The 15,091-nt window shown below is 37.1% G+C and overlaps 2 protein-coding genes across 2 annotated transcripts; both read left to right on the top strand.

Annotated features, from left to right (window-relative positions):
• Positions 1-5,679: 5,679 nt before the first annotated feature.
• Positions 5,680-6,927, top strand: LOC104113406 (PLAT domain-containing protein 3). Its single transcript, XM_009623553.4, has 2 exons — positions 5,680-5,859; positions 6,213-6,927. The coding sequence occupies exons 1-2, from the start codon at positions 5,773-5,775 to the stop codon at positions 6,702-6,704; spliced, it is 579 nt and encodes a 192-aa protein (XP_009621848.1). The 5' UTR covers positions 5,680-5,772; the 3' UTR covers positions 6,705-6,927.
• A 2,722-nt stretch (positions 6,928-9,649) lies between these two features.
• LOC138892934 (uncharacterized) lies at positions 9,650-12,869 on the top strand. Its single transcript, XM_070176691.1, has 5 exons — positions 9,650-9,815; positions 10,392-10,520; positions 10,577-10,758; positions 12,014-12,205; positions 12,303-12,869. The coding sequence occupies exons 1-5, from the start codon at positions 9,650-9,652 to the stop codon at positions 12,867-12,869; spliced, it is 1,236 nt and encodes a 411-aa protein (XP_070032792.1).
• The last annotated feature ends 2,222 nt before the right edge of the window (positions 12,870-15,091 follow it).

Here is a 15,091-nt window from a genome sequence, read left to right as displayed (position 1 = left end):
ATGAAGTTTGTAAACATTATTCTAATCTTATGCTCTTGTTTATAGAATATCCATATATGATGTGTAGTGTTGTTGTATTCATAAGATTGATTTTCCTGGCTAGTTAAGGTGTTATTCTCCCTTAAATATAATGTTCAGAAGCTGCTTTAGAACCGAACAAACCGAAGTTACGTACCGAGTAAACCGAAACCGAAAGAAAAAAAATCGAACCATATCGAATTTAATTAGGTACGGTACTTATATAGCATTTTAGAATACCGTATACTAAAAATACCGAACCGAAATATCTAAATATCTTACCGTACCGACCGACAAATAGATCAATATTTTATTTAGCCGCAGGTATTGCAATTATGAACTCTGATTCGTAATTGTGATGTTCGCATATGCGAACCACTGATCACAAAAGCGATCAGTGACTCAATGCCTCAAATGATGCAAATGCGACAAATTGATCATATTTGCGAAGAGCCAAGATCTCGCAAAAGCAGCCCCTCCACCGCATCTGCGAAAATCCCTTACCCAAACCTGAGTCGCAAAAGCGATTGCAATATCGCAAAAGCAGAAACACAAGATCGCAATTGCGACTGTTTCTTCACATTTGCGAAGAAAACCATCCCCTCCAATTATCGTATTTGCGAGTCCGACTTTACAAAAGCGGGACTCGCAATTACGAACAGGTCATCCCAATTGTGAGACCTCCAGACCTGGTGCAACAGCTTCCCAACAACAATTCCAAAAATTATTAACGCATTAGAAATTCAACTGAGCCCCTCGGGCTCCAAACCGAACATGCACACAAGTATAATAACATCATACAAATCGCTCGTTGCCTCAATCATCAAAATAACATCTAAAATCACAATTCGTTCATCAAAACTGAAGATTTTCAAGTTTAATGCAGAATGTTCTAAGTTTTCACATAATGCGCCCAAATGCTCTTGGGTCACCCAGAACCCCAACCAAACATACGTACAAGTTCAAAATTATTATACGAACCTACCGAAATCGTCAAACATCGATCCGAAGTTGTTTGCCAAAAATATTGATTGTGGTCAATTGTAATCATTTTTAAAGTCAAAACTCCACTTTCTTTAAAAATTCATATTTAAAGTTTTCGAAAATCGACGCGGACCACACACGCAAGTCATAAATCATCAAATAAAGCTATCAAAAGTCTCAAAACATAGAAAGGAAAGTTAGTACTCAAAACGACCGGTCGGATCGTTACATAATATTAGGACTTCTACTAATACTCAAGATCATATTTCTTTTGTCAACCACCAATTTCTTAAAGTGCTTTTAATTTTCCAAAGGTTTTATCAATAGCCTATTGTTTTGGTAAACAATTAGTTCTGGTAACTAATTGTTTATCACTTAAACTATATTTTATTTCAATGAACGTCCAAGAAACCATCATTTGTATTAAAATAGGTGTAGTAGTTAGAATTCAAAGGCTATTTCAATCACAGCTGGTATACTTTTGCCAAAAAATTATAAGGGAATATTGATGGTGCTCATATATATTCTTTTTCTTTAAAATCTTCTTTGCAACTGAGTCACATACAAATATATTATATTTTCTATAAATACACTCAAATTTGAGTGTTTTCTATATTTTTCAATGCAAATATAATATTTTTTGTATTTTCGCCTATATTTATATATTTTGAAGGTTATTTTTTGTGGTAGATCCCTGTATTTTTTGATTTTTTTATTTTTTGAATACAGCCAGATTAAATACAATATAAAAGCAGCTACGAATGAATACACTGAATTGAATACAACCGAATATCACTTTTTTGGTGATTTTTTATTGTTTGAATACAGTTGAATTCAATATAATAAAATTGAATGCTATGTAAAATAGTTAAGAATGAATATAGCCAAATTGAATACAATGTATACAGTCAAATTGAATAGTGTGGTATACACTCTATTTCTTAATTTTTTGTTGTTTGAATACAACTAAATTCAATATAGTGAAATTGAATACAATATAAAATATATAAGAATGAATAATCCGAATTGAATACAATGTATACAACCGAATTAATTACAACAATATACATCCCACGGCAAGTAATTATTAGCTACAGAATATAATTAGCCAAATTATAACTATGTCCAACAATAAACCTCCTAACAATAGTCATTTTCTAAAGTTCTCCTTTTTTTTCTTTTTCTTTAATTAGCATTGACCCGTAACCTTTGGCTGTCACGTACACATACAATAAAATAACGTGAACCACCGCGGATAAAAAAGATTTATCCGAGATTTCTATTTTACACCTAACCCTGCGGGGGAGGGGGGGTCAAAGAAAACCCAGGACAAAAAAAATGAAGCGATTTAATTTCTTAACCCCGAAAAAAAAAACATCTATCTATTTTATTATGTACCCGAAGGAACTAGGAAGTGTGGGCATACCGTGTTCGATAAAATTAGGAATAATGTTATTCGGGACATGGCACAGCTGAAATTTACTGAGGACATGACCCTTGCTAGAAGGGTGTGAATGTCGAAGATTAGTAGGTAGTCGAGTGTTTTCATTTGTCTTCCTCAATTCGATAGCATAATTAGTGCTAGTATGATATCTTTTTATTTTTAGATTGCTATTACTACCAATTGTTTAATTGTTATCTTGACTTCGATTTTCTTAATATTTTATTGTTACTACTTGTTGCCTCTACTTCATTTCATTTTTTTTAACCGAGGGTCTATCGAAAACAATCTCTCTACTCTCTCAGAGTGGGGTAAGTTTGCAAACATCTTATAAGAACTTCTTAGACCCTACTTGTGAAAATTTCCTCCTCTCCCAGATTTGTTGCAGTTGTTGTCGTTGCTTTTAATTTTCCAAAAGTTTGACCAATAGCCTATCAAGTATTTTGGAAAACAATTAATTCGAGGATTCGAATGATGAATTGTTTAGCAATTAAACTCTATTTTTATTTCAATAAACGTCCAAGAAACCATAATCTGTATGAAAGTAGTGGAAGTAGTTAGAATTCTAAGGCTGTTTCCTCTCACAATTCAACAACTGTACTATATTATAGCTTATAAATATATCACAAAAGCTATGAAATTTTCAGAACTTCAATATATAAACGAATCAAAACAAAAGGCGTGGACAACCTGCGAGTGATTTAACGATTTAATTTTAACTATGAATGCGTAGTTATTTTTTTTAATTAGCATTGACCGGTAATCTTTGGCTGACACGTGCACATGCAATAAAATCACGCGAACCACGGCGGATAAAAAAGATTTATCCGATATTTCTACTTTACACCAAACCAAGCAAAGGGGAAAAAAACAAAGAAAACCCAGGACAAAAAAATAAATATAGAGATTTAATTTCTTAACCCCGAAAAAAACAGCATCTATCTATTTTATTATGTCCCGGAAGGAACTAGGAAGAAAGAAAAACATCTATCAAAAATGACAGTGATTCATCGACTCAGCTCGAGTCTAGGGTGTTTTTGGCACGTAGGAAAATATTTTTTAATTTTTCTATGTTTGATTGTCTTAAATATTTTGAAAAATATTTTTCTCATGAACTCAAATTGGAGGAAGATGTTTTTCCTATCAAGGGAAGGAAAAAGATTTTCCAAAACTCCTCTCAACCATTCCACCCTATTCCCCATCCCTACCAACCAAATAGTGTCAGAAATGTACCGATGGCTTTCCAATGGGGTCCATCGGTAATAATCGATTGTCAGTCGATTTTACCGAGGAAAGATTTACCTACGTACCATTTATCGACGGACTTCCTTCGGGAAAGCCTTGTTACCGACGGACGTCCCTTGGTATTTTGCGTCGGTAAACAGTTATTTTTTAGTGGGTACCCAACCCGCGCCCCACCCCACCCTAAATAAAAATATTATTAATAGTACTTTCTTTTCATATTATAGATAGATTTTTTTTTATTTTAACAAATGAGTATTTTTTTTTTCATAATATAAAAAAGCTTTTTTTTTTTTTTACCAAAAAATACTTTATTTTCATAATGTAGAAAAAGTATTTTCTTTCATTTCAACAAAAAGAATATTTTCTTTTCATGATGTAAAAAAAAGTATTTTTTTCATTTCGACAAAATGAGTATTTTCTTTTCATGATGTAGAACAAGTATTTTCTTTTATTTCAATAAAATGAGTACTTTATTTTCATGTTGTAGAAAGAGTACTTTCTTTTTCAATAAAAAAAATATTTTTTTTTGTTATAGAGCACAAATTTCAACGTTATTTCTACGTAAAAAAATAAAGAAGCACATTAGTTCTTTTGGGTTTAAGTGAATTTTTAGAAGAATAATTAACTACTTGAATTAGAAAATAGGAGAATAGCATGGGGATTTGGGGGAAGAGGGAAGGGGGTGAGGAGAGTAGTATAAAAAAATATTTTCTACTCTCTAACCAAATATTAGAAAATATTTTTCGAAAAACGTTTTCCACTTGCCAATCAAACAAGAAAAAATAAGTGATAAAATCACTCATTTTCCATGAAAACATTCATACCAAACACACCCTGTATCACATTTAATTTTCTGTCCACTTGTAATGGTTGGTTACTATATGTCCTTTTATTTGAAGAGATGATACCCTTCTAGTTCTCTACTAATTTGTTTGGTAAGTTTCTATTATCACACATCAATTTAATCCATTTTTATAACTAAATCAAAATTAAATTAATTGATATTTTTTCTAAAATCAAATTTTCATTACCAGAAACAACACAACTACTGTAGAAGTCTTATTTGGTAAAGAGAGAATTAATATATTTTAAAATTCATTAGTTTGAATCTCAAGTGCTAAAATTAACAAATACTCTGGAACAAAAGGAGTAGCTTAATTTTATTTTGTTTACAATTCATATTTACGGGTATGTTCAGAAGATATTGGAATATGTCAAATATTTAAGACATTCCAAAACAAAAAGTTCATTTTACCGTCTTGTTGTTTTATTCTGCTTTTATATGACTTTTTGGTACTGTCTTTTCTTGCCTATATTTTCATTAATGTGGTACTTATACTATCCTGAGCCGAGGGTCTATTGAAAACAGCGTCTCTATCCTCACAAAGTAGGGGTAAAGTTTGCGTACACACTACCCTCCTCAAACCCCACGGTATGGGATAATACTGGGTATGTTACTGTTGTTGTTGTATTCCAAAACAAAAAGTGTATAAAATGCTTGACATTCTTTTACTGAAAATGCAAAGAGAATTCAGTTAAAAATTAAAGAAAAGTTTCGATAATCGTTATTTGTAAAATCATGTAAAACATGGGAGAACGTTTTAATTTTTTTTTAGAAGTATCCTATGAATTTGGTTTGTTACTCAGCAGTCAGGAAGTAGGATTACTGATGGACTCATTAGAAGTAAATGTGCAAATTAGCTAAAAGCAAAAACTTAAATCATCTACTCTATATTGCAAATCTAATTAGGCATGATTCATATGGATGATTAATCCAAGATAACTCGATCTATTCTCTAACATGTGATCATTGTAACACTGTAAACTGTAAAGTGCTACCATGTGTAATGTGCTGCGAATATGCGTGGTACCTTGCTTATTGAGAAGAATTATGAAATAAAATAATACAATGGTACAAATATTTGTCTACTTCCAATTTAATATGGTCCCTTAATTAAAACTTGATGTGATCTATATATATCAAACTAGTATACTGTTGATACTACTACTACTACCACCACATTCTAGAGAGAAGACCAGAAAAAAGAGAGAAAAAAAAAGAAGAAAGAGAAAGCTGAAGAGCCATGGGAATAGCAGCTCAAGTCAACCAGTTTTGGTTCCATCTTTTCATCCTCTTCTTCTCTATCTCCATCTCCTCTATTTCTGGATCCGTAAGCCACCCTTACTAATTCTCACTCAGAGTTTAAGTTTTATACATTAATGATATAGATAATATTTATACTATTGGATCACTTAAAATATAATTGCTAGTAATTCTATTTAATACTATGTATTGTTCATAATCTAGTCTAAAATAAATGATAAATAACTTGTTATAACTTTTACAGGAGTAATAGGTTAAACTACAAAATTTCTTTCATTTTTATACTCCTGACTCCTAGGAAATTAGAACCTGGAATAACCCCTATTGGTATCCAATCCATATTCTCATTCCTTTTTCTTTTTCTTTGTTTTTTGGAAATCTATAATTTTTTAATTTTTCTGGGATGGAAACAAAATGCAGGAACCAGATTGTGTATACACAGTTTACGTCCGAACGAGTTCGATAATAAAGGGAGGAACCGATTCGATAATCAGTTTAACTCTCTACGATGCAAACGGATATGGTATTAGAATCAAGAACCTCGAGGCTTGGGGTGGGCTTATGGGCCCAAATTACGACTATTTCGAGAGAGGAAACTTGGACATTTTCAGTGGCCGAGGCCCATGTTTGACTGGGCCTGTCTGCAAAATGAACTTGACTTCCGACGGAACTGGCAAAGGCCACGGTTGGTACTGTAACTACGTCGAAGTCACGGTCACTGGAGTCCACAAAGAATGCAACCAACAGAATTTCCAAGTGGAGCAGTGGCTTGCAACTGATGCGTCTCCTTACGAGCTGACGGCCATTAGAGACAACTGTAAGAAGTCCAAGTCCGATGAGAAACTGTCCATCTCCGGCGAGAATTTGCCCGTTGCCGATACTGAATCCATTCCTGATGTCGCTGTAATTTAATTCATCATTTATTGGGCTTTATTGGGCCTGAGCCCATATTTTATAGATTTACGATTAGTGTGTGAATTTAATCAGGGGCAGAAATCAGGGTCAACGTTGCTCTGATGTTGTGGTTTGAGTGTAGTAGTATTGAGTATTAGAGAAGACAATGCAGTAAATATGTATGTTGAATAATACGGCCCCAATATATAATGTCATGAGTACGGACCCTTCAGAAAAATAAGAGCTTGTCTCTTCACTATTGCTTATGCTATGCTTTCACGTGCTATAAAATTATCACGACTACGTCTAGATTTTATGTGCCTTAACTAAAGACTGGTGAAGTGTAGATAATGGTTAGGAAGGTTAAGGTTTAAAATGCTGGCAAGCAGGGGCGAAGTTATGTTGGCCAACCCTTTGTCGAAAAATTATACTACATATAAAGTAAAATATTACTTGTTATTGATTAAAAATAGACTTTGAATACCCTTGCATAGCCCACGAGCAAAGGATGTTCAAAATTTGAACACTCTTACTGAATTTTCTGGTTTCGCCACTGCTGGCAAGGCATACGCTTGTGCCCAACATATATAACTACTCCCTCTGTTTCAAAAAGATTGGCATTTTTCTTTATTAGTCTGTTTCAAAAAGGTTGACACCTTTCAATATTTCTTTAATAAGAAATATTTATAGTCATACAAATGCTACAACAGATTTCAGACCACAAGTTTAAAATTTTTTACAATATTCTGCTCGCAACAATCCAATAAGTTCTCCGGGTGAAAAAATATTAGATATTCCATCTTCTGAAACCAACACTTTTGATGTTATTTGACGTACAATAATTTCTATATGCCTGTTATGAATCTGCACCCCCTAAACCTGTTGGATTTCATTAACCAAAGAGATTCGGCTTTGCGGGGTCGATCAGAGTACCCTTCCTCCTATTTGAGGCTATTAGGCCTCCGATCAGTCTGGGGTTGACATGAGACCAGATTTTTTGGGAATCCATTCTTTGCCTTATTGTCTGTGGTAAGTCAGTCTGCTTTGCCTTCTCGCTCGAATTATTTTCAACCTCACAAATGCTATAGTTTATTTAATATTACATATCTCAAAAGGCTTTCTTTTTTTATTAAAATTTATGACAAGTCAAACTAAAACAATCTTTTTAAAACGAATGGAGTATCTCTTTTCTAGTATGTGCCGAGTGAGCACCTTTGCTTATTTTATATGAACTTATTTGTTTATAAATCAGTTTTACTGTAGCATTTAAAACTGTTTTTTGGAACTTGTACAATCAGCTACGAATTGGGTTAGTTTGAGGTGTACTACTGTCAATCATACTATATTAATCATAATATATTATAAGTGTGTGTGAAAATTTTTAGTTAAATTATTTTATTAAAATATCCTTTAGAAACTGAATAACAGTATTGCCCTCTTAATTTACACTTTAAATTATCTCCTATTAAATACTTTATGCCTCTTTCTCCCTTCTTTCTATTCCTCCCTGCGAAATGTTTTAAAATATTACTCATAAATTAGGACTTTAATTAATTTACATTACTACATTGTTTTGTTTGTAGGTTATTTAAATATTTTGTAATTTTAATCCAGTTGGGGATTTATTATATATAATAGCTACTAGGGTAATAACCTAGTAGTATATTTGCTAAAAAAAAAATAAAAAATTACGTTCCATCTAAATGTATGATACTTCATTTTGTATGAATTGGAAATTAAATTAGCTATTTAATTAGAATCCTATTAAATGGTTTATTATGGCTGCCTTGAACGTGGGAATTGGACATTTAAACGACCAAAACGTGTTTACCTCCAACATCAACTTAATCTACTGTTTACCCGAAAAACGGATAGAGTTGAATTTATACGTGGTTCTAAAGATACGTAGTATAACTTGATGCAAATCGGAAAGATAAGTAGAAATATATCGAATATTGACTGTAAAAAGGAATGAATACAAACCCAAATCGAGTAGAGAATGACTTATAAATGAACGAGATAAATCAATACCAAAAGCTCAAAAAAGGAAAATATTAGCTAGATGCTACGTAAATCTCAATAATTTTTGAATATGAGAGTGTATGAATATATGAATGAATCTGTGAATGAATCAAATCCCCTCCTAAATCAATGATAACCTACTCCTAATATAGTGGAGAAATCCTACTTTGGATATAATTAAAAATACATAGTGAGGATCCCATGATAGATTAATTAATAGGTTTTTCCTTGATTTCCGTCGATATTCTCTCCCTAAATGCGATTATAATGGCTCTTTTGTTCCTTGGCTCCATCCCGAACTCGGCCGCTCTCGATCGTGATCGGCCTCTATTCCTTCGACCTTTATCTGGGCTCGATCTGGGTCTCGGCTGATTTCGGTCTCTATTTGCTCGACCTTTATATGGGCTCGATATCGATCTTTGTTGATCTCGACCTTGGTCAGTTTCTAGGGCTCGAACTCAGTATCTCGACATCACTTCAAAGCTCGATAATGACGAACCTCGGTCCATCATGCCCCAATATCGATTAATCACACGAAGAGAAAACTCGATTTTGACCGTATACAGATAGTCCTCACGTTTCTCGAAAAAAATCTGGCGAGAAACGATATGATTTTTCAACCTCTGACTAGATACACACCGATGTCTACGTCGAGCATGATTGTGACGTATGTGACAAATGTTCCGTCGGTTCAGTTACCAAGGCATTAAATGTGCCTCAGTCGATGGTCGGCCACTGCTAATTTTGAACCGTCATTGTGAAATCTCTAAATAGCCTCCCTTCTTCATTATTTTAAACCTTTACCTTCAAATCTTCTCATTACAACCTTCACAGTTCTTCGCCTCCTCCAAAGTTCTATATTTCCAGGTTTGAAAACTTCTTTGCTTGTTCTTCACCAAACACCAAAATATTTCCCATCTTCTTTATTCTTGAAAATTTAGATGTCCAAGATATCTAAAACCGTTCCTCAGAAAGAGGCCGCTTCCTCATCTCGACCGGCCGGTGAGAAATTGGTGGTGGAGCCACGTCAGCATGAACTCGTTCCCGGGGGATGTGTTATCGATTCTGACTTTAAGGTTGAGAAGCCCTCATCGGTTGCTGGTCGATGTGAGCCGGTATCGAGATATATATGCTCGATACCAAAAGCCTTCTTGATTTGGTAAAGAAAGATTGTGGTTGGAAAAACAAAGAGGTTGTGATACCGGCACCGAAGAAAGCGATCACTACCCACGTGGAAGGGTACTTGAGTGTTTACACTTATCTTTTCACATTGGGTCCCCTCGATCCGGTCATCATCGACTTCTGCAAGAAATACCAAGTGACCCTCGGCCAAATAGATCCTTCTTTTTGGAGGATTGTAATACTGCTCCATTTTTTTTGTGAGCAAAATCGACAGGCTTCCCTTCACCCTCGACCACCTCGTAAGATTATATAGCCCTCGTCTTTACCGAGGTGGGCTGATAAGCCTCAATGCCGCGCTACCAAGGAGTTCACCTCGAGCATAGATGAAGACAAAGATCGGGGTTGGATGAGCCGGTTTGTTCGAGTGAAGACCTCGGATCTAATCTCGGCTGAGAGTATGCCATTTCCCGAAAAATGGAATATGAACCGTAAGTGTGATTCCGTTTTCAATTTTTGTTGTTTTTACTTCATCTTTTCTTATCAGTATTTTTCTTGGCACAGCCTTTGCTTGGATGCCGGGTGCTGTCCCCCATCTCGAGAACTGGGTCAGAAAACTGGTTTCGACGACGACATATGCCGAGCGCGCATGGCGCGATTTATCAAAGGGCCGGTGGGAGGCTCGCACTCATGGTAAACCTTCTTCTTGGCTCACCGATTTGCTTATTGTTTAAGTGTTTTTTTTTCAGGCATAGGTTTTACTTACTCTTCTTTATTTGTCGGTCTCGGAAAAGATGCGGTTATGAGACCCCCATCAGGTGATGAAGAAGTTTTATCGCCTATCTCAAAACCGGAGAAGGTGATTAAGAGAAAAAGGGCCACGGACTCTGAGGGTCAAAAACCCAAAAAGAGAGTGGCTCGTAAACCCAAGGTAAACACAATACCTTTGACTATGGAGTCGGTCCTGAATTTAAGGGAATGGAAATTAACGCTAACTAAACATCAACATAAAGCTGGGCCGACAAAAACGTCATAACTACTACAGCTGGCAAACCAACAAAATATACATACAAGGCCTAGAAGCCTAAAATACTGCGCTAACTGAAAGGATATGTCTACAACCCTCTACTGATGGATATACTGTAATCGGAACAGGGCCCAGACCTACCCATAACATATATGCATATATGCACACGATGTACATAAAACTCTAGAACCGGCAGCTCCGAAGGATGTGGAGCTTACCGATCAAGCTGAACTCGGGCAACACCTACTGAGGAGGTCTACTCGTCTATTTGTCTGAACCTACACGCATGTAATGCAACGTCCCTAGCAAAAGGGACGTCAGTACGAAATAATGTATCGAGTATGTACGGCAATAGAATAACTGAAAGTTGAAACTGAACTGATAATATAATAACTGAAAGTAACTGGGAGTCAAAGATAATTTGAAGATATGCTTATTTGCTGATACCGACTCACCTCTCTCAATATAGTAAGTAAAATAGCTTTCCGGCCTTATAGGGCTCAGTATGAAGAAAAAGAAGAAGAAGAAGAAGAAGCAGAAGAAGAAGAAGAAGAAGAAAGTGATTTCAGACTGTTGGCCCGTGCACGGGCTAGCACCGATACTCAAAATACTTCGGTATCGGTGGGAGTTGACACTGCTCCGTCCAGGCTTGATGAGGTCGAGGAGGAGACTTCGACCCAAGTTACCGAGCAGAAGGAGATCGATCATGTTTTACCTCGGGGTAAAGAGACCGTTGAAAAGACGGTAGATGTCGGTGCCCAAACCGAGCTTGAGGCTCCCCAAGATGGAGGCGGCGCTCAAAAAGACCTACTCGGGGCGATAGAGATCGGGGATTTCCCCTCTTTCCCTTTTTTTTCCCAATTGATGATACGTGACACTCATGTTGTGGAGGCTTGTCACGGGGAAAGAGTTCATGGAAGGAAGGATCCTTTCCGAGGTTATTTTATCGGGGTAGAAGATGTCACCAGCCGGAGTGACTTGGAGGCCCCGGAGAAGAGCTCGAGCGAGGTGGGAGCGCCTTGACTTTTTAACGAAGCCCAACAGGCCCTGAATCGGGTAAGTTCATACTTTTTTTTGTTTTTGTTTTTGTTTTTTTTTTTTTGCCAATTTTCATGCTTGTGTTTTTCTTTCCTTGTATAATCCCTTCTTATTTTTGTAGGCTTCTATGCTTCATCATGAGGCATTTTTTCAATCCCGGGGGGAGCTGAGCCGGTATGAGGCCAAAATTCGTAAGCTTACAGAGGAGAGAGATGCCTTAAAGCTTCTCAATAAGCAGAGAGAAGTAGAAGTAAAAGGACTTCGGGCTGAGCTGGAAGCATCTCGGAAAGAACAAGCTGAGCTGGCTGAGCAGGTACAAAGAATCTTTGAATTTAATGATATTGATTCGGGAGTGATGGCTAATAATTCGGTCCCGCCGGGTCAAGCAAAAGTTCAATGTGATTAGGCAGTTTCGTGCTGAAGTGGATGTAGTGAAATCGAAGGCCGAGGAATGGAAGAAGAATATGGATTACCTCGCCTCAGAAAAGAAGACTGCCCGAACTCAACTGGCTTCGGCTCAGGCCCAACTCCAAAGCTTGAAAGAGAAAGCCTTGGTGCAAGCCAAGAAAATCGAGGAGTTCCAGTCTCATTTGAGCTCAACAAATTCTGATCGAGAGAGATTGGCTACAGAACTTGCAGAGGCCAAATCGGAGGTCGAGAAAACCATGGCTAATGCTGATGCAATGGTGGCGGTTTATCGCTCTGATGCAGAAGCCGCTCAAGTTCAAGAAAAGGAGGTTGTTGAGGCTGCTCAGGCTCTGGCAAACTGGGTTGCCGAGCATGCTAAATGCCAGTCTCAAAGGGAAACTCTCGAAGAGCTTCATGCTCGTGACTTCGATCTAACAGTCGAGATAGAAAAAGCTAAAGAGCTTGAAGCCGAAGCCAGAGTGCTGGCCTTTCCTGAAGATGATGATACCGGGAGTGCGAGCGGATCTGAAAGTGAAGGGGCCTCGAGGGAGAAGACGCTTCTCCCATAGAGGACTAAGTCTTTTAGTATTTTTTGTGTTTCTTATAAGACCGTTTTGGTCTTTTGTAAAGGAACTTGATCGGTCCATGTTGCCCTTGTAAATCATTTTTGACATGTATAAAAAACTTTCTTCTTTCTATAGCTTCTGAATCTTTCGCATTTTTGTTAATTTATACAAAGGTTGAAGGTACCTTAGCACGGAATAATTATTTGAAGGTCCGAGATTGAGATAGTAAGGACCGATAGGTGGTCCCCGAGTGAATGTTTGAACTCGAACTGAGGTGACTTTTAGGCAAGATAGATGTCAAATGAAATGATTTTCTCAAACTTGAAGCAGAGTAGCCTTTAATCTTGATATGTAGTCCCCGATACGGGGCAATAGTCTGAACTTCAATCAATGTAGCCCTTGGGCTTTGTAGTCGAGTGAGTGTTTGCTCGAACTCGAAGTAAAAAATAGCTCTTAGGCTTTATGATCGAGTGAGTATTTGCTCAAACTCAAAATAAGAGTAATAACCCTTAGGCTTTATGGTCGAGTGAGGACTTGCTCGACTCGAAATAAGGTTCCCCTTGGGCTTTATAGTTAAGTGAGAATGATTTCTCGAACTCGAATTAATGATAGACTTTGGGCTCGGTAGATAGTCCCCGAGTGAGAATGGTTGCTCGCACTCGAGTTAGGGTATCCCTTAGGCTTTATAGTCGAGTGAGGATTTGCTCGAACTCGAGATAAGGTAACAACCCTTAGGCTTTATGGTCGAGTGAGGACCTGCTCGAACTCAAAATAAGGTAGCCCTTGGGCTTTATAGTCGAGTGAGATTGATTTCTCGAACTCAAATTAATGACAGCCCTTGGGCTCGATAGATAGTCCCCGAGTGATAATGGTTTCTCGAACTCGAGTTAGGGTAGCCCTTGGGCTTTATAGTCGAGTGGGGATTTGCTCGAACTCAAAATAAGATAGCCCTTGGGCTTTATAGAGCTTGATCTTGTTGATTTTTCAGATGGAAGTCTCCGATTTATGGGGTAATCATTCGAACTCCGGTCATGGTCGGTCCTTAAGCCTGTTTATATAATAGACCGAGAACATGAAGTAGAAGAATATTTCTGAGATATGAAATATCGGTAAAGAAGAATTTTCTCTTTAAAAGTTATTATACATGTGTTCATATTTTGTGCCAGGGCTCAAGCAAACTAAGCGGGCATAGTTCGTTTGACCATTTGGCCCTTACAAATATTTCCTATCGAGACCCTGTTTCCATGAAGTAATTTCCTTGCATCGAACTTAAAATATTTGAGGGCAATGCCCCCCAGCATTTGAGGTTGATTGTAAAGAGGCCTCAGATACTGTTGAATTGTTCTAAGTTAGCACGATCAATGGTTGCCTCATTAAAAACCTCGCCGAAAAACCCATTTGGAAAAAAATCGGTCTAAGGGAAAAAGAGTGCAATGCGTGCTTTCAGACCTAAAGTCTTCGAGTTGAAGAATCCATCCTTGTTTCTGGTGGAATGCCTGCAAGGGTTAATTTCGAAATACAAATGAACATGGGAGGGTAGTACCTTAGCAGTAGTTTTTTTAGGTGTGATACGCTCCAATTGCTCGGTAGTTGTTTGCCGTTTATCGCACTGAGTTTGTAGGATCCTTTTCCGACGATTTTAAGAACCTGATATGGTCTTTCCCAGTTTGGACCCAGTTTTCCTTCATTTGGATTTCGGGTGTTGAGAGTGACTTTCCTTAGAACCAAGTCCCCAATTTTAAAATGTCAAAGATTGGTTCTTCGATTATTGATTGGTTCTTCAATTATAGTACCTTTCGATCCGTTATTTTTTGGCGGCCAATCGGATAAGAGCGGCTTCTTGTCTTTCTTCCAACAATTCTAGGCTCGTATTCATGGTCTCGTTATTCGACTCATTTGTCGTATATCGAACCTGATGCTAGGTTCTCCGACCTCAACCGGGATCAGAGCTTTGGCGCCATAAACCAACGAAAATGGCGTTGCTCCGGTACTGGATTTTGATGTTGTGCGGTTTTCCCATAGGACCTCGGGTAGTATTTCTCTCCATTTTCCTTTGGCGTCGGTTAATCTCTTCTTAAGATTTTAGATGATGGATTTGTTGGTCGATATGACTTGTCTGTTACCGTTGGGATGATATGGTGCTGATAGGATTCTTTTGATCTTGTGATCCTCGAGAAATTTAGTCACTTTGCTGCCGATGAATTGTTTTCCATTATCACATACAA

The sequence above is a fragment of the Nicotiana tomentosiformis genome, chromosome 5 (genome assembly GCF_000390325.3).
Source record: "Nicotiana tomentosiformis chromosome 5, ASM39032v3, whole genome shotgun sequence".
Classification (NCBI taxonomy): Eukaryota; Viridiplantae; Streptophyta; class Magnoliopsida; order Solanales; family Solanaceae; genus Nicotiana; species Nicotiana tomentosiformis.
Note: the sequence above shows the minus strand (reverse complement) of the source record. Positions and strands in the feature narration are given on the sequence as shown.

Coding starts and splice junctions, on each gene's coding strand:
- LOC138892934 (XM_070176691.1), top strand. CDS start 9,650: ATGTCCAAGATATCTAAAACCGTTCCTCAGAAAGAGGCCGCTTCCTCA. Junction 10,759..12,013: donor GAGTGGCTCGTAAACCCAAG/GTAAACACAATA, acceptor TTATTTTTGTAG/GCTTCTATGCTTCATCATGA. Junction 12,206..12,302: donor AAGCTGAGCTGGCTGAGCAG/GTACAAAGAATC, acceptor GTGATTAGGCAG/TTTCGTGCTGAAGTGGATGT.
- LOC104113406 (XM_009623553.4), top strand. CDS start 5,773: ATGGGAATAGCAGCTCAAGTCAACCAGTTTTGGTTCCATCTTTTCATC. Junction 5,860..6,212: donor TCTCCTCTATTTCTGGATCC/GTAAGCCACCCT, acceptor AACAAAATGCAG/GAACCAGATTGTGTATACAC.